This window comes from Podarcis erhardii (assembly GCF_964252035.2).
Source record: "Podarcis erhardii genome assembly, chromosome: 10".
Classification (NCBI taxonomy): domain Eukaryota; kingdom Metazoa; phylum Chordata; class Lepidosauria; order Squamata; family Lacertidae; genus Podarcis; species Podarcis erhardii.
Genome location: NC_138500.1, coordinates 45,343,826 through 45,367,823, shown reverse-complemented (window position 1 = coordinate 45,367,823; position 23,998 = coordinate 45,343,826). Strand labels below are relative to the sequence as shown.

General features: G+C 40.7%; 1 protein-coding gene across 1 annotated transcript; it reads right to left on the bottom strand.

The window, feature by feature from the left end:
* Window positions 1–7,739: 7,739 nt before the first annotated feature.
* On the bottom strand, window positions 7,740–22,754 carry TSPAN8 (tetraspanin 8). The gene is made up of 8 exons (XM_081878751.1): window positions 22,542–22,754; window positions 18,573–18,635; window positions 16,724–16,852; window positions 15,154–15,228; window positions 14,963–15,070; window positions 11,427–11,552; window positions 9,568–9,651; window positions 7,740–7,981 (listed from the first exon to the last, which is right to left on the bottom strand). The coding sequence occupies exons 1-8, from the start codon at window positions 22,599–22,601 to the stop codon at window positions 7,928–7,930; spliced, it is 699 nt and encodes a 232-aa protein (XP_081734877.1). The 5' UTR covers window positions 22,602–22,754; the 3' UTR covers window positions 7,740–7,927.
* Window positions 22,755–23,998: the final 1,244 nt, after the last annotated feature.

Below are 23,998 nucleotides of genomic sequence, written 5' to 3'. Positions count from 1 at the left end.
GCTGACAGCGTGTCAAGATCTGGGAGGGAGTAGCGTGCAGCCTCCACTTAAAAGAACATAAGGCTTCCCTGCTCCAATTTGACTTCTGCAGTTCCCAGCCATCAGAGACATTCTCTCATTCACGCTCTCTCTCACACTCAGCTGCCCGGCTCCACGCCAGCTCCGCCGCCACTCCAGTTGGCCGAGGGGATTGAAGTCATCTCACCCCTCCGTGCCTTGCCAAGCAGAGAAACCGCGCACCTTACGCACCCTCCTGGATAACGGCGCGCCTCCCACCCATGGCTCACGAGCCTCCCTGATCTCCTACTCCCTTCCCCTTTCCTTTAGCACAGCGGTTCTCAACTTGTGGGTCCCCAGATGTAATTGGACTACAACTCCCACCATCCCTGAGCTCTGGCCTTGCTAGCTAGGGGTGATGGGAGTTGTAGTCCAACAACATCTGGGGACCCACAGGTTGAGAAAGGCTGCTTTAGCAGATTGGGGGAGGCTTGGGAGTCGTGGGCAGGCAGCTGTTTCCCGTAAGGGGCGCAAGGCAACTCCCGAACCTCACCTGATCTCCTGCCCCTTTCCCCCTTCGTTTTGAGAGTTTCACAGGGTGCGAAAGTTTTTGCGCAGGCAGAGGTGGGTGGGGGAATTGAAGAGTGTGAAAGAAGGGCTTTGCACCTTGCCCAGCAGAGAAACCGCACACCTTGAGCCCCTCCTGGGCAACAGCATGCCACCCCTGATCTCCTGCCCCCTGCCCCCTTCCCCCTTTGTTTTGAGAGATCGCGGGTGGGCGGCCCTTGCCCAGGAGTGGCGCAAGCCACGTGGTTTCCCTGCTGGGCAAGGTGCAAAGCCCTTCTTTCACACTCTTCAATTCCCCCACCCACCTCTGCCTCTGCCTGCGCAAAAACTATCTCCCCACCCCTCCAGCTGCATATTACTCCAGGAGAGCAGGATGTCACTTTCCCGGGTACATTTAATGAAATCTGGGGACGGAATTTGTCCGGGGAGAGATTTGCAAATCTGGAGACTGTCCCCGGGAAATGGGGACGTCTGGTAACCCTATTATGGTGTCACAATGGTGATTTCTATTTGGTTTGTTAGGATCCTGGGGCTTTTTAATGCTCCAAAGGATGTGAAAAAAATGATTCTGATATTCTGTTTCTCATTCTGAAATAGGAAAGAATCTTGTAGCATCTTAAAGACTAACAAATCAATTACGGCATAAACTTTTCTGGGATAGACCGTGCTTCCTGACTTGGCTCTGCTTGATGCATCTGATGAAATGGAATCAAGTCTGCAAAATTACTTTCAAAGGAAGCCGAGTACCGCTCTGCATGTTCATTCTGAAAGGTTCTTGCTGCTTATCATGGGCTTATCATGCTTTGAAGAATACTTTCTGTTTGTGCCACATTGTACTGGATTGTGCAAATTGATCTGTGAGGGATTAGACATGTAGACATGCAGTGTTGTGAGTTTGTGTTGCACTTGATTTGTTCACAGTCAGGTGCCAAATTCAAAGTGTCTATAGGCTAATTTAAATTTAAATTGGGGCTCTGGGACTGTCATTTTCTTCTTCATTGCCATCAGAATCATCTAATATAGTATATTATTACAGAAAATGTAATATAGCATCACAGTGATTACCAGGCCTTTTTTTGAGCTGGAACTCACTGAAACTCAGTTCCAGCACCTCTCAGGTGAGAGTCATTGCCATTGTAAGAGAACAGGGGAGGTGTTCATGGTGAGTTCCGGCACTTCTTTTTCAAGAAAAACGGCACTGATCATTACTATTAACAGCATCTGCATGCTGCTTTCTTGTCTGAACCCCCCTCCCTATTGTGGGTAACAGATCAGATTACAATGCAATGCAATACAATACAATACACACATTTTAATGGAAGAAACCCCATTAAATGCATTGGGATCTCTTTTCCCTTACTATTTCCCTTACTTTCCCTTATTTTTAAGGGCTAACAATTATTAGGGCCGGTTCTCACATGCCTCGGTCTCTCACAGCTAAATTATATTATATCACATGCAAAATTATATCACATGCAAAATTGCATTGAACATTTTGTATTGAAAAGGATTGTGTTGTGAGATTATGTAGGGTGGTAGGAAATTATTGCTGTTGGTATTAGATCGGGGATGCCTCATTCACACATGCAATCATTACTTGTGCACTATATCAAGTAGTACACATGCATGCGTGATCTGGTCCCATCACTGCTTATCATCTGCTATCTTTCTGCTGAGCAGTTCTGACTTTCTAGATGTTTTCCCTCTTCATCTACAAAACTATTCACAATTATGTGCTTCAATGTAAATTTTTCTGACTCTGCTTTTCCACCGTGGAGTTTGCTTTGTTATGCCTCCAAATAAGAATCCCTTAGAGATCAACCTTTCCTGGTACAATCCTTTTAAGTGATGTTACAAATTGTTCTTTGGAGAGAGACTGACCTAAGTATAGTGTCATCTTGGTCGGGATTCAATATTGAGACATAAATCAACAGCTTGCAGCAAAAATAAAATAAAATACAAGCATGATTTTAATTTGGGTCTCACCTCTTCTGGCAAAGGGAAATGCAGGTTGTTGGCTTTACTGTTCTTTTCCTTATGGTCTAATATTGTAACGATTTGCATCTATGATTTCTGCTATTGTAAATATCTAATTTCTTGGCCTCACATCTCTTCCATCTGTTTGATTTAACTGGCTTACATGAGAGCTCAACCTAACCTTGGCTATAATCATTGTGGTGTAAAAAAAACCAGTGCATAGATTTATCATTCCATTGAGGATTTACTGTCAAATTCCATTTTTAGCTGTTCCAGACATTAACATTAAGCAGTGAACGTGGTTGAAGAAATTGGCCTCTTGGCACTTTAAAAATAAGTTAATTGGTAATGCAACTGTTCCCTTTCATATGCATATTGAAAGGTCTTTCTTTAAAAAAAATTGCTGTGCTACATTTGTTCTAATAACGTGCTGACATCTACGTTTTGATGGACTGGCTTTCTCATATGCAGCATAGCATAATTAATGCCATTCATTGATCCTGCTGCTGTAGGATGGTCTCCAAGGATTTGATTTTTGTGTGTGGCACATACTGTACTATACCCTTAATCGCAAGAACAGGGAGCTGGTATTGCATCAGTCCAACGATCCATTTAGCCCAGCATCCTGTCTCCAAGTGTGGTAGTCCTGCACCATTTCTGTTTATCAATCCCTCAATTATGAAAGGATCAAGCATCTTCTTCCCTGTCTCACATTGAGATAGAATGCGTTTTTTTATCATTTCCATAGGGGAAGTCATGGCAGTCCATTGCAGCAGAAACTTGTGGTGCCCTAGGCTCTTAAGAAATGCATTGTGTCATGAGCTTTTGTTGATGAGATTCTGCTTCATACATCTGGTGGAGCTGATTCTGGTCCATGAAAGCAAAGGCTATGATAAATTGGTCAAGTCTTTAAAGCTGCCACTCTTTGTTCTTCTTTCTTATTATATAAATTTCACTGATTACACTTACAGTAAGAAACAATTCCCGGCAGATGAAGTTGATGGACTATATGGAACTGGCGGAAATGACTGGCAGAATCCGAGACCAGGGAGAAGAGTCGGTGGAAGAAGACTGGAAAAAGTTTAAAGATTACTTACGGAAATACTGCAAAATTAATGAATGTTAGAAAAATGTTGGAATGAAGTTATATGGCTTTAGTAGAAATGTTATAAGGAATTAAGTATAAATAGATTAATAGAGTATCAAAGGAAAAAATAAGGTTAGAATGTGTTAAGATAATTATAGGATAGAAAACAGAGAAAGATGGAAAGGAATTGCTGAAACAGTTAACAGAAGTGGAATACAAAAAGGGAGGTGTGAGGAGGTCGCGGAAATAAGTGAATGAAAGATAAGATACTGAAACTATTTGATGTGTTTTAAATTGTTGGGTTTTTTTGTTTTGTTTTGTTAGTTTAAATGTGTTGGTGTTGTGTAGTGTTTTTGTGTTGTATTGTATTGTTTTTATTTTTTGTAGTGTTTAAATTGTTAATAAATATTATTATTATTAAAAAAAGAAACAATTCCCATGTCCCATCATCCAGCTGTTGTGTTCCGTCCTTCCCACGTTGCAATGAATAATTACATAAAATGAGCAGGCATAACAAGTGATAACTGGACAATATGAAGACACAGAGAGGGGTGGGGTGAGGGGAGGAATAGAAACAAGTTGTCTCTGTAAGTGCAAATATTAAATTAAGCTGCAATGGCTTGCCCTTCTGTTGTTTAGTCATTTAGTCATGTCCAATTCTTTGTGACCCCATGGACCAGAGCACGTCAGGCACTCCTGTCTTCCACTGCCTCCCGCAGTTTGGTCAGACTCATGCTGGTAGCTTTGAGAACACTGTCCAACCATCTCATCCTTTGTCGTCAACTTCTCCTTGCGCCCTCAGTCTTTCCCAGCGTCAGGGTCTTTTCCAGGGAGTCTTCTCATGAGGTGGCCAAAGTATTGGAGCCTCATCTTCACGATCTGTCCTTCCAGTGAGCACTCAGGGCTGATTTCCTTCAGAATGGATAGGTTTGATCTTCTTGCAGTCCATGGGACTCTCAAGAGTCTCCTCCAGCACCATAATTCAAAAGCATCAATTCATTGGCGATCAGCCTTCTTTATGGCCCAGCTCTCACTTCCATACATCACTACTGGGAAAACCAGGCTTGCCCTACCACCCACCAAAAAGGAGCCTTCCCTCTACTCTCCCACCACAACTCAAAGCCTGCTGGATCAGGCCAGTGGCCCATCTAGTCCAGCATCCTGTACTCATAATGGGCAACCAGATGAGAAACCAGCAAGCGGGACCCAAGCACAAGACCACTCTCCTGTCTCCTGTGGTTTCCAGCAACTGGTGACATTCAGAAGCATACTGGTACTTACTTCAAGCACTGCCCTATTGCCAGACTTGGCTCTGCTCCTGTCCTGGAAAGCAGGGGTAGGTCAGAACTCTGAGGTACCTGCAGAGGAGAGAGAGGGCAACAGAAAAGTCAGACCTGTTAATGCTTTCTCCTCTTTCCCCACGCTGAAAGGATAGTGTGGCTGTGAGATGCACAGAGCCCCCCCCCCTTTTAAAAAATTGTGTGTGAAGAACTCAAAGAAGGCTGTGCATCCTTACCTATGAATAAGCCACATTGAAAACTGTTGGGCTTCCTTCCAGGTAAACAGAAAAGAAATCTGTGCTGTTGATGTCTCAAAAACATGGAGTTTGCAGATTCCTCCATTGCCGCTGCCCTACAACAGAGCATTATGTAAATGGCCTTGTGCTGTGATTCTGGCTCTTTTCATTGCAGCCAGCTAAGCTGCTTTTGGAGGCAGAATCTGATAATACTTAGCACCCACATCAGCATCTTCTTCTCAATCTGAAGAAATAGTCTCCAATATTTTCTATAGGGAATAGCACAATACCACTGATCTCAGTAAGTATGCAATTGGCAAGCCTCTAAGGGTAACCACAGTCCGTTTCTTTGGCAGATGAATAACCAATTGAATCTTTTCTTGGATCCATACCAATTAAATATCATAGCAACATAATCAAAACAGAGCAGCTTGAAGGCTGTGTACTCAACACAGCACAAAGGATATATTTTTGGCAAATAACTACCCTGACTTCAAAACTGGAGATACTTACCTTAGCTCTTCAGACAATTGCAATATTAGTATTGTATTAAACATGCCAGTCCTGACTCCCTCTGAAGTGCCGTCCATTCAGTTGCTGAATTTGATAGAAACTGTCCAATGTCTCCAATCCTGATTCTAACAGAGGAATAGGGAACTCTATTAGATCTTGAAGGGCCTGGAAAAAACGTGTCTTCCTCAGAGATGCCACACAAATATGGCTGTTCAGCAGTGGAGTCACCCAGAATTTAGGTCTCTTGTCTTGCAAGAGGTGGGAATGGATAGTTGTCATAAAAAGACTATGTCATTCCTTGACAGAGTATAGTATGAGTGGCAGAGACCCAGTTGACTGTTGTGATTCAAAGAGTTTGGCTATGAGAAATGGTCTAGGAGACTGCAATGTTTAGAAATCCACTCCATGTTTTTTCTGATATTTCTTGCATATCATAATCTGAAGCCCCTCCAGCTCAGGCTTTAGTTAGGGTTCTCTCTCTCTCTCTCTCTCTCTCTCCCCCCCCCCAACATCAACCTGGTGCACATTCAAGATCTTTTGAACTACAACTCTCATCAACTCCACCCAGCATGGCTGATGGCAATGGCACTCCTAAACATCTGAAGGGCACTAGGTGGATGAAGGATGCACTGCACAATCTTGATTCAGTCAGGCAGCCATGAAAGACTCTAGTTACACTGGCTTCAATCTAAAGAATACTTGTTTGATACTGAATTTGTTGCAATAAAACCAAGTTCTCCTTAGACCTTGTTTCTCTGTTTTCCTGGATTCCTGAATAATCTTACACACACTTTCCTGAAACCATTTCTGAAAAGGCAGCAATTGAAATAAATCTGCCCTATGTGTCCCCCTGACACACAGTGGAATTAATAGAATGCTTGACTAGTTAAAATATCAGATAAGAAGTGAAAGTTACCTTGGATCAGATCTTCAAAAGTGCTTTGAGCTCTCAGCACCTATAATTTTGAATTGCTTAACCTGAGGCTTTTAAAACTGAGCCAAGTACACACAGAGTTTTAAAAACCAGTTACACAAATGTGTGTTATTCCCTTTTTTTGGTAGTCTAATATCACAGCCAAATGAAAATATCAGATTCTATCTATCTGACATTAACCCAGAAGTAACTGCAAGGGTGGCTGAGTTTTTGTCAATAGTATCTCTTAGAGTGGTGAATAGCACTATTTAGCGGGAAGAAATCCCAATGAAAATCCTCATTGTTATATATTTTACATGGCTGTTTATTTGTATATATTTTAAATTTTTTTATATGGATGTTTTTGATGTTTTACGATGGCCCACACCTGTAACGCCTAACAAAGTAAGAAGTAAAAATTAGATTTGGCAAATATTTTATAGCATCATTCCTTCTTTTTCAAGAACCTTTAGAAACAAATTAGTTAGTGGAGAGGAGGAAAAGGGATAGGAATGCTGGGCTTGGTCTTTTTTTGGGGGGGATGGGAAATTTTTGGGAAACTTAACAGGGCTTGTTGAAAATAACAAAAAAATCTCATGTGAGCCCAAAATACACACCCATCTATTCATTCTACACGATTCTAGCCTTGCATCCTTTCAAGCTGACCTCTGGTGATAATTTGACAGCATGGGGTATGACTTTAAAATACAGTCATTCCTATTGGAAAGATACTGAAGAAGATACTTGCTTCAGAAGGTGCACCAGACAAGTGGGATGACTCCTCTGGGCTGGGTAATTTTGCTTTCATCACTGAGTGGACTAACCTAGCATTTCCTAATGTTCCTGAACTACAGCTCCCATTATGTCTCAGCATTGGCCTTGTATTAAGAGTTCAACAACATTCAGAGGAACACAGCCCCCGCCCCTGTCCCTGTTATAAGTAAAGCATTTCCAGTTGTGAAGCTGAAGTATGTGTGTCCAGTTTTAATTCCGAACAAAAAAGTATTCCTTGCTAATCAGAAGTCCGGAAAACAGTGCGCTGCGACAACACAATATGTGTCAAGTCAATATGCTTCATTTTATTGACAAGTCGTCTTCAAATTAAAAAAAGGTGGCAGAAGTGTACACATAGGTATGTATTGCATTACAAAGAAACCAGTGACAGATCATTAGTTTCTCTAATTTTAAACAGATTTTATTTCATAAGTCATGAAGAGTATTTATCCATTGGTGCTTCGGCTGTTATCATCACAGCTGCTTCTGGCATTTATTTGCGGGTGCCAAACCAAACATCCATCTCTCAATCTACAAAGGTTTCTCATTTGGCTGGTGGCATATTTCTGACACTTCCATGGTTTCATTTTCTCTGGATTTGGCAGTAAAGGCTCATTGAAAACACCAGACCAAGAACCTGGAAAAGAAAGATGTTTATGGTATTATTTGGCAGCTTCAGAGTATCCCCCACATACAGGCAAATGCACAGCAAGAACATTTTGTTTGCAAATTTCTTGGATTTACATACAGATGAAATGTGCTATGCTGAAGACCATTTCCAAAGTAATTTTTAGAAGTATGACTCGAGAATAGTGGGATTTTAATTAAACCCATATATACCACACTATGGGAAACTTAAATTTATTCTGAAAGATGGATTGCTTTAATGGGTGAAGACATTGCCTTCTATGGAATTTGTACTGCTGTTTTCTGCTGTAACGTAGGGAGGGAATCAAATCTCATAGTAGCTAATAAAGGTTTTTCATAGTACTTCTCTCTCAGAGAGAACCATCCCAGAATGAAGCCCTTCGGTTCATCAGAAATGAATCACGATGTTATTCTAATGACTTGCTTAATAGTGACTTTGCCGTAGAGGAAAGCTCTCACACTGAGGCAGGATGGGGGCACTCAGTTTTAGCAGATCACCCCCTTACCTAATGCATCCCTCTTCACCATTCTCCGTACCATTCCAGGGGGTCCCCTTACTTCTTATGAAAGCCATTCAGCAAATACAAATGTACAAAACAGACTTTTAAAAAAAATGAAACATACTATTTCCCTTTAAGACACACACTTTCAGGTTCAGCACGGATATGGATAAAGGGTCATCTCAGGATCAGTTTTAATTAGAAACCTGTAATTCTTTTCAAACCTAGCTAGTAAGAAAAAGGCTGCGTGTCTGACTCCTCTAGCAGCGAAGCAAATGGGCAGCCGTGTAATTCCTCACCTCCCAGCCCACATATTTCCCACATCATTAATTACCACACAATTATCACATGATTTGTCATCCGCTCATTTTGTTAAACATTTGTTATTCCTTTTTATTAACGGCCGTTTATATTATTACATTTCACGGCTCCTTCCAGCTTCAGATGAAGTTTAGTAGCAGTTGTTTAAGTGACAATACAGCTGATTTGCAGCAGTGTTTGGATACTGACAAAGGGGGAGTTGGCCATGGGCTCACAACATGCACAGGACCACATCTGGGCTAAGGGTGGATACTGCTGGGCACCATGCATTGCATAGTGGCCAGATTAAACCGCTCTCTGTGGCTCCATGAGACAGCAAGGTCACTCTTCCAAAAGAAGACCATCTGTTGTGGCTGCTGACGCTGGTGGAATTCACAGATCAAGGGCCACCAATTCGCGCCAGTCAGGAATGGCAAAAATACTAACTGATGCAGAAATGTGGTAAACTGTGTTTAAGGTGAGCAGGAAATACTAAGTTGGGGAAACTGAAATCAATAGATTGGTTCATCTCTAGCTGAGACAAACTGTTCTTTGGTTCCTTTTCTCCCAGATGAGTCTTCTTCAGGTCAAAGGTTGGAAGTGGAGTCAGCATGCACCAAGATGCCTCTCCTCATTTTAAACCCACACACATTTACACAAATGCCATTCTAGGGCTTCTTAGCCAGCCTAAGGTGCTGCACAAAAGTGGGACATTTCCCCAGAGCTCCTTGGAGAAAGAGTGCGATAGAAAGAGCAAGAATAGCTGTAGATATACTTCAATGAATGCCAGCCCAAATGCTATCCCCATAACGATGACCATGTTATTCTTGAAGAACTCCATTATTACTTCTCTGCAAGGCTGAAAGATAAAAGAGACAAAAATTAATGCAAGTGAAATTTTCACTAGTAATTCATAGATTTCTAACATGAACACTTAAAGGGAATGAACTAAACTAGTGGAATCTCCCATCTTGTGCCAAATATAAGCCATTTGGGGCTTGGCACCAGAAAGGCAAAACAGCACACAACAAGTATCTATTGCCTTAAAACATATATGCAAGTTTAATCTTAATTGAATGGTTAATATGCAAAACAAGCTACCCCTATGCACATTCACCAGGCCTCATGGAGAAAGTGAACATAATCCTTCCAGGAAGAGGGAACTATATATAGACAATTTCCAACAGGCCTTGAGGAATATGCATATCTCATGTGAATTTTCAGCATTCTCTGGCTATTATATGTACATAATCTCCAAGCAGGTGTTGGGAATGCATATGTGTTGATGGAGGTGACTCAGCTAGGTTCCTCTTTCCTCCTTTTTGAAGCTGGCAGTGCCAGCGGGGACGGGACGCAGAGAGGCCTGATGCTCTTCTCTATGAAACTCATGCTATCATACCCTCCAATATCCCACTGATCAAAATCAGGACACTTGTTTTTTGGTCCCAAACTCTCACGGGAGCCAGCTGATATGCAGAAGAGTGTGAGACCACAAAAAAGCATCTTTTGGTCCAGCGTTCTGGCATGACCCAGCTGACTCACGTCAGAGCACCGGACCGAAAAATGGGACATTCCAGGATCCAATCAGAAGCCAGGATGGCTTCTGTAACTGTGATGTCCCACTCAAATCAGGATGATTGAGGAGTATGGAACCAATATCTGTTCAAGTGAATGCAGTGAAACTGCATACTAAGCCCATACAGACACACATATACGTTCATGTGTGTGTAAATAGACCATATATCACAGAAATGCCAGAAGTCTTCGGTGACCTTCATTCCAAGGAAAGTACCCGAGTTTATAACTGTGATATTGGAGTTCTCAACATTCAGAAAATGGAGGTAATGGGAATCCCATCAATGAAGAAATGCAGGATACAAGCAAAATGCAACGAACACATCACATTTGTTGAAAACTGTCCATAGTGACAATGAATGTGAAGGCATGTACAACTTAGAATTTTAAATAGCTTGTGGCATTTTCATTCTCATTTTTTGCAGACTTTGTTCATCTTCTCAGCCCTCCATTAATGCATCAGGTTCTGGATAGCACACTGTGTGCTATAGTACAGGGGAGATGATACAGTAATGTATGTTTATATTTAATTCTGGAATGCAATACATGACTTATTGTAATGCATAATACAGCAGCAATGATTAGGAGGAGAATTCCAAATGCGCATGCCAGAAGCAACCCATTCCAAGGTAGACAGAATACAATGTGTAATGCGCATACATTTTGTGGTGGGGCCTTTACTCTTCTTCAGATATGTCACATGGCCTCTAACTAGTTCAATAAATAGGACTGCAAGAAAAGCAACAGAAACATGAGTTTCCACATTTCGAGGTAAGAGGTGACAAGTGTTTGAGGCAAGTAATAGAGCAGTGTTTCCCAACCTTGTGCCTCCAGCTGTTTTTGAACTACAACTCCCATCATCCCTGACTAGCAAGACCAGTGGCAAGGGATGATGGGAATTGTAGTCCAAAAACAGCTGGAGGCACAAGGTTGGGAAACACTGTAATAGAGCAACCCTTTACCAATATGTAATTTGCCATGTCGCCATGAATATTCAAGCAGTCCAAACAACAATAACCCTCAAAGGAAAATTATGAAACACGTTTTCATTCTTCTTACCGTTGTATACTTATCTCCTTTGCAAACTGATGTCCCTATGTCTTTAGTGTCACATTGACAGCCATTATATGTGGACTGTGCCTTTCCCCAGTCACTCTCTCCCTTAAGCAAACCACAGCATTTGTTCTATAGGAGAGGAAAAAATAAAGACAATGAGAGTTCCCAACTAGGATAAATTATTATTATTATTATTATTATTATTATTATTATTATTATTATTAATACCCCTCCCATCTGGCTGGGTTTTCCCAGCCACTCTGGGCAGCTTCCAACAGAATATTAAAATACAATAGTCTATTAAACGTTAAAAGCTTCCCTAAGCAGGGCTGCCTTCAGATGTCTTCTAAAAGTCTGGTAGTTGTTTTTCTCTTTGACATCTGGTGGGAGGGCGTTCCACAGCACGGGTGCCACTACCAATAAATGGCATGTGTCAAGATCTCAGAGAACTATTTTAAAAAACCAAACCATGTGACTAAACTTGCATATAGGGGAAAAAAGGAGAAACAGTAATAATGGTACCACGTTGAATGGCTCTTCTTCTTGCTGTTGCAGTTAAATTATACTCACCAAAAATCAGTGGGAAGCAGGGAGGACTAAGTGCAACAAATAAACAGAAATTCTCAAGAAAAGCAACTTTCTCAGAATACTAACCATCCTTTTTATATCTTTTTATGTGTGATCCAGAGAAATCACATTTTTCTTTCAGTTATCAAAACTAAAGCAGATTTCTTTTAGAATTTTGGTCCCATTTTATCCAAATGTCAACTTTTCATGAGGAGAGAAAGGTTCTGACTTTGAACTTTATTTTTTAAAAATCAGCTGGTGCCACTCTTTACAAGAATCAAGGCTCACAGCTGTTGTAGTCAATTTAATGGGGTGTTTATGTAGGGATGGGTGAATCTGCCAATTTAATCTTCTGTCATTTTCTAATTTTTCCAGTCTTTAGCTCAGTTCATCACATGTTCAAACAAACTTTGTTTTTAAAGTCCTCATGAAAATTCATCAGCCTTTCAGTGCAACACAGCGAAGTTTGCGATAAAAGTTCTCAGCTTAGGAAAACCCAAGAGTCCTGCCTTGCTCCCTGAGTTTTCCACCATTTCCGACCATTTGTGTATATCTGTGATGTGCATAATAATGCTTTAATCGTGTTTGTTTTAATATGTTTCTGAGATCTGTCTGCTTTTTCTATGTTTGTTTGTTTGTTTTTGGCTATAACCTGTATTTAGTTCGTCAATAAAATCTAATGCATGCAACTATACACATTTGCAAAACATTTTTTTCCTAACATTATGTGCTTTTGTTTGTTTGCTTCTACTTATATATGAATTTTCATGCACACCTTCCCACAGTATATGTAGCTTGTATACATTTTTTGGCTGTACAACTGTATGACAAAATTTGGAGAACTGTGAATTTTGCATGAAAGGTGTGCTTTTGTTTGGGTATTGTTTGGGGAAGTGCAAATTAGGCTGAAGCAAATTTCTCTCCCCAACTATATTTTTTATACACTATGGGTCGTATCTAGCAGAGACCTCCACCTGTGCAACAGAACTTCCTCTCACTCTTTTCTCTGCATGCACCTCTCCAAAAACTGAACCATAGAATCATATAATTGTAGAGTTGAAAGTGACCCCGAGGGTAATCTAGTTCAACTCCCTGTAATGCAGGAATCTCAACTAGATTATACATGACAGGTTGCCATCCAACCTCTGCTTTAAAATCTGGAGGATTAGGGAAACTCCTGCAGTATTTGGAAGGGCACATAGGGAGAGAAGTGGAAAAGGAAATATCATTGTTCAGGCAGAAGTCCTTGCACTAAGGAGATGACTTTCCTAGATGCAGCCCTATTACTAGGGAATATCTGAAGGCAGCTCCTTATAATATCATACAATGGTGACTGATTAAGAAGTAGAGGGCAACTAAGAAGTAATCATTTCTTTTCAACCCCAGCGTAGCTACTGCTTTGGGAATACAACCCTTATTACTAGAATAAGATGGCTTATTCCCAACATTTCCATATTGGTTTGACATTGGCTTACTATCCTTCCTTGTTTTGAAGCCATTGACCATAGTTTCCTAGTTCAGATGAAAAGGGAAACTAATTAACGGAAGGCTTCCGAGTGATTTACTTGTTTGTGCTAAGAGAAGAGAGAAGGGGCTGTGTGCGCACTCTGAAGTCTCGCTGATATCTTGGCTTATTAAACCAAGATATTATCATCCAAACGTGGCCATTAGGAAATACCATTATGAAATAATACCATTGCCATTTTCTTTGAAGTAGAAGGGATACCAGCCAGCAGTGGAGGAAACAGTTTAACTAAACAAGGTTAAGAGTCTGCATTCTGTAACTCTACATTCTTCCATTCTAGTCCCCCCTCTTTCATAGTTTTGTTCAGTAGAAAGTTGGTTCCTTCAGCAGAAAGCAAAACTGAGATGTTTCAGGCACCACATAAACAAGAAGAGGAACAGTCATCCCAGCATAAGCTGAAACAGATGCTTGCCATAAGTTCTTACAAAGACACTGTGATAGTTTCAAAGCCTATGTATTTGCTGCATTCAGTTCTCTAATTTGAGAAACCCAGGTCTCTCTTATGATAGTCACCTTGAAGCACTTTGGCCACGAGGAGCAATTGGTGTCTCCTGGCCACTTACCTCTTGAGCCAGTCACTCAGTAGAAGCCCCTCTCTTACCCACCTCCCAACTTTGAACTGGCCTTGGGTGAGAGTAAGAATGAGTGAGATTTCTAAAGGCCTAGACACACTTAGGTTTATTGAACATTTATCCTAATTCATTTGCACAAAGTTTGTGAACAGGAGATACAAGGTTGGCTGTTTATCAAGCATTCCTTCTGATTTGTTTGCAGGGAGGTTATACGCACAACAAATGAGTATTACTCTACTCTATCCACTGCCTTTCCCCCATCACTTTGATTACCACAAAAAGTCTGATTAATTTACTTATTTAGGAAGCAGGCTTCTTGTGCACCAAATCCACTTTAATTTTACAATCTGAATGTGCTGACACATGACTGATTCCCACCTACAAAATAGCCACAATGTGGAAGTGGTCTGACTTAATGCATGAAACTGGTCCAGATTTCAGATCCAAGGCTTGTAACAAACATAGATTTAACCATTAAACAGCCTGGTTCCCCAAGAATTAAGGCTCTAGACATATCTTGAGTCCAGGCACCAATGAGTAAGAATTTCACCTTTTAGCATTTTTAAAAAAATGTTAATATCATGTTTGTTTTTATTTTATCTTTAAAGTTTAAATATATAACATCACAATTAATTAAAAATAGCATATGGCTGCATTTACACTTATTGGGTTTGATTTATTAGGTTGGCTTACTTGTATTCCGAAATAAGTTAATATGACTATTGTCACAATAGACCAACCTTTTTCAATCTAGTCACAAAGAGCAGGGGTTGTGTTCTTTTTCCAATTTCTTGCAATCACTATTCTTGTAACAGTTTAAAAAAACCAAAAATCTCATTTGCCTTTATCTCAAATAAATCAGTAATATCAGTTACCGCTTGCTCAAATTTGTGAAAACCGGCCTGGAAGTCTTGATAATTGTTTGAAGTATCCTGCAACATTTGAACCTCCTCGGCTAAGGTCTTGTTAACAACTTCTTCGACCTAGAAAAAGGAACACAATATCAATCAGCATATTTGATATACTTTCTTAGAAACAATTAAGCATGACTAAAAAAATGTGGTACCTTAGATTTATACACTCCTCCCAAAATACCAGCTACAATTTGAAGAAGCAGGATTATTAGTAGTCCAATGAAAAACTGTTGAGGGGAGAAACAAAAAAGAGAACAATTAATTATCTAAAAGCAGGGTAAAGGTAAAGGTAAAGGACCCCTGACAGTTAAGTCCAGTCGTGAACGACTCTGGGGTTGTGGCACTCATCTCGCTTTACTGGCCAAGGGAGCCGACGTCTGTCTGCAGACAGTTTTTCCAGGTCATGTCAGGGTAAAGTAGATTTCTGTTAATCTGGCCATTGTATGACATATTTTGAAGTGAGAAGCAAATGTAATTAAAATATATATATATATTATTTATTAGTTGCTTGTAGGCTCCATTTTACAGTTGGCTAAGCTATTCCAAATTTTGTCATTGTCATTGTTCCTAGAATTTTTAGGATTATAGAATATATATATATATATATATATATATATATATATATTTACGATGTTGGTATATTTGGTGACTGATCAATGCATTTATTGATTTGGTTCAAGCATATGTATAGTTAACTGTTGTCAGTCATTGGGGGGGGGGGTGAGCAAGTGATATACTGTACAAGCCTTTAACGTAAATAAAATGGCACATAGATCTTGGTCTACCATTTTGAGTGTTATCATGATGCACCCTCCAGAATAAACACCACTGCTAATTCCGTACTTGTCGCCAGACTTGTTCATGTGTTCAAATGTGTAGAAATGAAAGCATTAAAAGAAGACTGGTGTTACTTCATGTTGACTCCAGTCATCATTCATTTGCACAGCACCTACATGCATAGGCTCCCATATGTGGAATCCATACTTATAAACAAGGCTTCAGAAATGTAAAAACTTCCCAGCCTTTTATTGATGCAAGAGGTACCCTTTATACATTATCCCTAATGTAATGGCTTGTGAATTATGCATGCTAAACTATATATTTTTATTGTATTGTGTATATTTGTTGTTTTATATTGTATGTCTCTTGGGGTATAATTTCGTGTTTTAATTGTATAGAGTCATGTGTGCTGATGGTGCTATATAAATAAATGATGATGATAATTCAATTAATAACAATAATAATCCGAGTCAAATTCCCTTACTGTATCCTTCTGTCTCATGTTTCCTTCATAGTCCACAGCTGCAAAGAAGGGAATTCTTGCCTGTTGCTTTGGAACTTTTTAGAAACACTAAATCATTTCATTGAATATACAGTGGTACCTCAGTTTTCAAACATCTCCATTGACGAACGTTTCGGAATTCAAATGCCAAAAACCTGGAAGGAAATGCTTCCATTTTCAAACATGCCTCAGCAGTCGAACGGCTTCTGCTGAGGTACCACTATGTTTTTCTCAAATTTCTTTGTAAACTTGCAGGCCGCCCTTTGCACCTCAGTTTTCGAACATTTTGGAAGTCCAGAACAGATTACGTTCGAAAACCGAGGTTCCACTGTAGAATGCTCCAAATCACAGACAAAGAAAGGAGACAAGAAGTGAGCACATCAATGTAAACACTGGTGTGGAGAGGCTAGTGTTGAAGTTCCCGTTATTGAATCTCTTACCAGGAGGAGCATGCATTGGCTTTCTTTCATGGCACCACAGCAGCCGAGGAAACCCATCACCATGATGATAGCACCCACGGCAATGAGGAGGTCAATCCCGGCAAACATGCCACTGCCTTTGTTGAATGACTGTGGAGACAGAAGCAAATATGGTAAACAGAGAAAGGACATTCTTCTTCAAAAGCAATGTGAAAGGTAATCAACAACTCTTTGCTCTAGTCTACTGTGGATGGGATCAATGGGGAAAGGCATTTGCACCAGTGCAATTTCATGAGTTGAGCCGCAGCATATCTCTTACACCCAAATACCCAAAGGGCGCTGCAGTATTGTTGCAATTTAGGGCAGAGCAACTGGGTTAAACCACAGAGCCTAGGACTTGCCGATCAGAAGGTCGGCGGTTTGAATCCCCGTGACGGGGTGAGCTCCCATTGTCCGGTCCCAGCTTCTGCCAACCTAGCAGTTCAAAAGCACATCAAAGTGCAAGTAGATAAATAGGTACCGCTCCAGCGGGAAGGTAAACGGCGTTTCCGTGCGCTGCTTTGGTTTGCCAGAAGTGGCTTAGTCATGCTGGCCACATGACCCGGAAGCTGCCTGTGGACAAACGCTGGCTCCCTTGGCCAATAAAGTGAGATAAGCGCCGCAACCCAGAGTCGGTCACGACTGGACCTAATGGTCAGCGGTCCCTTTACCTTTTTTAACTGCTACAATGCACTTTGTAACAGCTTTGAGATTATTATTATTATTATTTACAATCAAGCAGCATAGAAATGTTCTGATGTAAATAAATATAGGGATAACTGTGCAGATTTTGGGCACCTCCAAATATCCTTTTTTTATTGCGCACGGTGATTTGTGCTCATGATGGTGTCACTGTAGTTGCAACTCTACTTCCAGGATTGTCTCTCCAGTCACTTCAGTTAGTGGAGGCACCCAAAGAAAGGTTTCAGATTATAGTGTTGGAGGATGGACAGGTTTTTAGAGGAGAAGATGACTGCATTGACTCCAGCAGCAGGCCAGTCATAGCCCTGTTTAGGGAAGTTTTTAATGTTTTATGTTTTATCGTGTTTTTTAATATTCTGTTGGGAGCTGCCCATAGTGGCTGGGGAAACCCAGCCCGATGGGTGGGGTATAAATAATAAATTTATTATTATTATTATTATTATTATTATTATTATTATTATTATTATTATTGGATTTGGCTTAAAATGTATATGTATATTACTTAAAATGTAGCATGCATTCATATACTCATCTACATTCCTTATATTATGTTTAAAGTGGAAATCAGATGTCTTGTCCTTGATCACATAAATAAAATGACTTCAGCACACCTCTTTTTCTCTCTCTCTTCAAAAGAGCATTCAAATTAATACAACTCGAGTGCATCTCTGGATTATTCAAGATTTTAAACCTGCAATCCTATGCACAGTTGTTTGAGAGTAAATCCCAATGAACATAGTGGTACTACTTACATCCCCACCTCCCAACCCCCAAAAATCAATTTAATGATGTTTTTCATTATGTTTCTAAGAATGAAATATATTTTTGAGGCAGTGGGTAGCTGAGATAAGGCTCACACTTTAAATGAAGGAGGTTTCTCTTCACAGGAGCCCAACACATGGGACCAAGCTTTCTTCTTTCTCAAATGTGTCTTGAATCAAAAGGAGGTCAAGGCAAATTATGGATTTCTAAAATTATATTTCTAAAATTTAAAAAATGATAATTAAAAAAACCCCATTATTTTTTGGAAAGCACAAGACTGGATGCCCAGACCATTTTGGGATCAACAATGCACGGAGAAATAATATAGAAAAATAAGGATAAATAATATGGTGAAAAACAAACTTACTTCTTGAGCATCTTTGTTCACACGCATGTAAATAGAGGCTGCCAGAATAGCACATCCACACATCTGTTTATGGAAAGACATTGATCAGCAGTGTAAACAGAATTTAAAACAATTACTTTTCAACAGATGCTTGCTTGCAAGTTCAGTACATACAATCACATGGAGTAGATATAATAATATCATGTGTTCCAGCTCTCCAGTCTCTGTTTGCCAGGAACTGCCCCTGGCTGGTGTTTTGCTCCTAATTTTTCTTTAGAGAAGAGGAGGAGGAGGAGGAGGAGGAGTTTGGATTTGATATCCCACTTTATCACTACCCGAAGGAGTCTCAAAGAGGCTAACAATCTCCTTTCCCTTCCTCCCCCACAACAAACACTCTGTGTGGTGAGTGGGGCTGAGAAGAAGTGTGACTAGCACAAGGTCACTCAGCAGCTGCATGTGGAAGAGCAGGGACGCGAACCCGGTTCACCAGATTACGAGCTTACCGCTCTTAACCACTACGCCACACTGGCTCTTTAGAGGATGATTTGGTCAAAAAACTGACAGCATGGACCATGAACACACAGAGTCAAGTTTCCCAGGTTTCAGCCCTCTTCCAGGTGTCCAGTTAACATCTTCCTCTGGGTTTAGAGCACATGCATAGATGCAACCAGGGTGATGGGGTAGGACCTAATGGCCCCTCTCCCAACAGCAGTGTTACTGTCGCTTACCATAATGGTCTGGTATGGGGAAGGACAGCAGAGAGGAGCAAAACTAGTGCTCCCAACAGTTTGCCCACAGTCCCAAATTTGCACCATCCCAGTAAGTGGCAGCAACACTGCTGTTGGGAGACCACTGCCACCCGACTGCATGGCCACTCCACTGTGCCGCCCATCAGCACACCACTTCTCTTCCATCTCACAGTCACTCCCCACCATAACTACTTATTCACATACAGCAGGTGGAGAAAAACCCTCAGCTATGTGTGGCATGGGTTCCAGCACTGATCCTTGGTCTGAAGAGATACAGTGCTTCACGAGACATGCAAAATCTGAAACGTAATGGCAATCTGCTCCATGTGTTAGCCCAGAAGGTGATAAGTAGATCAATTCAAAATGGCAACTATGTAGTGCTGAGGTGGCAGCCCTATCCAGCCCTGTTCCATGTTGTCCTCAGGTGCTTTCATCTGGCTAGAATATGATTCTGAACTGTCCAGTGCCTCTTGCCTGTCTGGTTAGAGTTTGTGTATATGTGTGGAAACCTCTGGCTTTTGTGTGGCTAGAATGCAGCCCAGAATACACACGTACAAGTGATAGCTGTTGCTCCACCATTTTTACAGAGGGGCTGTGCAAAATCTTGGGGTGTGCAGATATGGCTTAAAGACTGCAGGTTGTGTGTGTGTGTGTGTGTGTGTGTGTGAGAGAGAGAGAGAGAGAGAGAGAGAGAGAGAGAGAGATCATATGGTAGATAAATTCTGTACTTCTAGAGGTATCCTCATGCTTTGACAGCTTACAATATTCAGGCAGCTCAAGGGCAGATTTCCACAAGCAGGACCGGATCATTAACTGTGCTTAAGTGCAGACTAACCAGAAGCCCCAGTCTGTGCAGTTGTTTGAATGGCTGATCAACAGATACCTTTCATCAGGTTCTATTAAAATTCTCTGCAGCTGAGAACACAGCGGCTGTTGCCTTATCACATAGTGGAAAGGCTGTGGCTGTCTTTATTTAAAATATTGCTAACCTGCCCATCAGCATAACAGAGTTCAAGATGGATTAGAAGCATAAGGTGTGCATAGACCTCCTGCCATCCCTCTCTCTCTCTCTCTCTCTCTCTGTGTGTGTGTGTGTGTGTGTGTGTGTCTGTATTAGTCCCTCTGAACGATTCAAAGCTGGCTCCAGATTTTGGTGGGTTCTGGCCAAGTGATCTATAGTAGGCCCCGTACCCACCACACAGACCGGGGCCTAAACGCACAACTTGCCTAAGCCTCTGGTTCTTGTGGGCAGCAGAAGCAAGAGGCTAGTGCTGCAGGATGATGGAATGGCATGTGTCTAGAAAAAGTGGAACCGACAAAGCTGAAGGGAAAATGCAAGCTACATTCTTTTGTCCCTAGTCAAGCTTTTCTTTTATTCACTATTCATATAGAAGCTAGGTGCTTGAACTTGGGACCTTCTGCATGCAAAGCTACAGTTCTTCTCCACAACTGTAGGTGGGGAAACAATGAGTGTGAAGAAAATATTAAAGGTAGAAGAAAATAGATATAAGTTTCAGCTGAAAGACAAGCAGGACGATGAACAAACATTGCATATACTAGAAAGCAGGTCTGTATGACAATCAGTAGGGGGGATGCATCCTGTTTCGTCTTGCCCTGCCACCACCGCATCCCTTGCCTAGGTTGTGTGGTAGCAATATGAAGCGGTGGGGCACCTGTGGGGGTGTTGCCTGAGGCGGCTGGTTCACCTGCCTCATGGGTGGGCCGGTGCTGAGAATCAGTAGAGTTCATAGATTTAAAAGGATGAATTTTGGAAATGTTATAGATGGAAAGCCAGTAGGCCATGACTAAAACAGAGATATAAGCAGGCAGAGAGAGAGAGAGAGTAGGAGAAGGATGAAGGATTATGTGCGTTGAAAGCCAGGGCTTAGGCCAAAATAAAACAAAACATTATAGTTTCAATCTGAGGAGGAAGTTACATGATGAATGTTTTAGACATAGGAATATCTCTAAATGATTTTTGTGACTGGGTACGTATTGCAATATGTCTTGCTAAGAATTTGGGAATGGGATTTACTCCCAAAAGTTCATACAAGTAACAGCTCTGACCTGAAGGGTTTCAGTTCACAAAGTCATCCAGGGATATCATGAATAAATGCATTTGCATTCTCTCACTGAAGTAACTTGAAAAGCATGAGGAAGTAACTGATTCTGAGGAAGACATTATGGGTTTTTCCAGTATGCACCAGTCATAGCTGTCAACTTTTCCCTTTTCTTGCGAGGAATCCTATTTGGAATAAGGGGATTTCCCTTAAAAAAGGGAAAATGTTGACAGCTATTGCACCAGTCAATAGACCATGGACGTTGCCAAGGGGGCAATTGCCCCCTCAATCAATAAAAATACTTAACCACCTGAGGTTCTGCCCTCCCCTAACATAAAGCCTGCCCACCCCCCATATAAATTCTGGCTATGCCCATGCAATAGACATACAAAATACAAAAGTTTCAACTCTGTGCCTTTCCATTCCCAAGCCACTATTACAATTAGTCCTAGTTTTGGTCAAGATCTTCAGAAATCTGAGCACTAATCATCTAGAAATATCAGGAGAGATAGAAGTTTCACGCTACTTTGGGTTGGTGGCAGATGGCTGACTGCATGCAGGTACCCAATTGGTGGTCAGTGTATTATTAGCAACATTAAAACAATGCCTTTCTTTCCCCAACACCCTTTTAATGTGCTGTCTAACCCATGTGCTTCAGCTATACCAAACTACTGAAATATAAGTCATTTTGACCACATGAATTTAGGGGACATTAGAAAGGCCTGGGTTCTGAGCTTGCCCTTGGAATTTCACCCTACTCCCCACCCAATTGTGGTTTTTTAAAAGTTATGAATTGCCTTTCACGTGTATCTCAAGGTGATTTACAAACATAATTTTTTAAAAACAACAACAACACTCAACTAATTAATGAATTGCCTTTCAAATGGGTCTCAATGCAATCTACTAACATACAATAGAAATATACAATAATAGTTTTTAAAGCACTGCCAAAGGATAGATTTAAAAACAATACAAAATGAACATCTCGCTTTACATCTCGCTAGAAAAGCATGTTGAAATGAAAGAGTCTCCAACTATTTCCAGATAGCAAGCACCTGTTAAAAATCAGCAATAATGCTGTTCTACAAATACCGTACCTCGTTATTGTTTAACTGCTGTTTCAGTATCCCTTGAATTCACTTTGTTTTGCATGTCAATCATTTTGAACAATTCAGACTTACCCAGAACAAAAAGTTGAAGATGAACATAGAGTACTTCATGCAGCTGCTGACACCAGCCATTTTTAATTTTTTAAGAAAAATTCAGCAAGCTCAAGGGTGATTATATAAAAATAGCACTTCTTAGAAGAGTTCCCCCCGTCAAACTATTTCTGATCCTCGCTCTTTGAGTAATCGGCTAGACCACTTCCTTACTTTTTGAAAGCAGAAAAGGAAGTTCTGAGGAGAAAAGAAGTTCAATTAGTCAAGCCATGCATATCTTGTAGCTAAATATTAACCAGGCAATTTTAAAAAGCACCAGTCAGAGCTATCTCTAACGCCTGTGTGTGTGTTTTTTCGGTTTACAGCAGCAACATACATCACAGCTACGTATAGTCTTACTAGTCCAACGCCTGAAAAGTAAATGTACTTATTGAAGCTTGGTGAAGGTGGTGGTGGGAAAATCAGAGTGCAGAACTTTAAAGGGCTAGTGTGTTAAGACCAGTTTTGAAACATAAAAACTTAAAAGAACATGTAACAGTTTTAAGATTTTCCCTTTTACCCTCCTTTTGGCATAGAAGCCATATTTACTATTAGCTCGGTCTTTTAGAAATGGGATACATGAAAGACATCTATATGTAACAAGGGGAGAACTTGGAGGTGTTTGCAGAATACAACCCCCATGCTTTTCATTCCCATTTTATGGTTTCAACTCTCTCCAAGACTTTCTTTTTTCACACAAAGGTAGGAGTTGTTTCTGAATGAACACCAGGTTTTTGCTACGGCTGTTTATTTCCTATACAGTACCTCCAAAATTAACGTCAAATTAAGATGGCCAGGGGTCCTGGAGCAAATCCTTCAACAATGACCCTTTCTTCCAAAAAGGAACACATGAAATAAGGAACCACAAAATAGGGTATCTTACGTATTAAGGTACAAGTTTTGTGGACTACAACAAATAATCTGAGCATGTGCAGTTTCACATTTTAAACTCATCACTGTTTTTCTTCACATCCTGCCTTGGACCACTCACCAACTCTCAGTCCAACCTTTCTTATGTGGCTGTTGTGAAGATATATAATGAAATATAAAATGGCTACAAAGTTATACTTAGTGCTTGTATCATGGGGATCAAATTTTGGTTCCTTTAACCAGAGCCATCTTTAACCATCTTTGTACCATATAGGGCATGTTTTTCTACCCTCCCCCACCTAATTTAGTACACCTCCAATGCTTCAACCAATCTTAAACTGATCTAACTGTTGCATGTTTTAGATGCCTAAGTCCTGCTTGTGTTCAGCTGAGCTTACTCCCAGGTTAGTGTGCAGAGGGAACCACTTCCTTCAGCCTGTAGTTACTGGGAGTCTGAAGAAAGCAGAAGGAACTGCTTTCATTTTATTTAAATTATTTGTTTCTATTTTACAGGTAAAATAATACATCCCAGTCCAATTCATTAAATCAAGGGGCGCAGAAAAGTAGTG

What these genes read in the sequence shown, in the direction of transcription:
- TSPAN8 (XM_081878751.1), bottom strand. Translation starts at nt 22,601, where the DNA reads ATGGCTGGTGTCAGCAGCTGCATGAAGTACTCTATGTTCATCTTCAAC. An exon ending in TGAACAAAGATGCTCAAGAA is followed by an intron (nt 16,853 to 18,572) that starts GTAAGTTTGTTT and finishes CTGTCTCCACAG; the next exon opens with TCATTCAACAAAGGCAGTGG. An exon ending in AAGGAGATAAGTATACAACG is followed by an intron (nt 9,652 to 11,426) that starts GTAAGAAGAATG and finishes TTTATCTTTCAG; the next exon opens with CCTTGCAGAGAAGTAATAAT.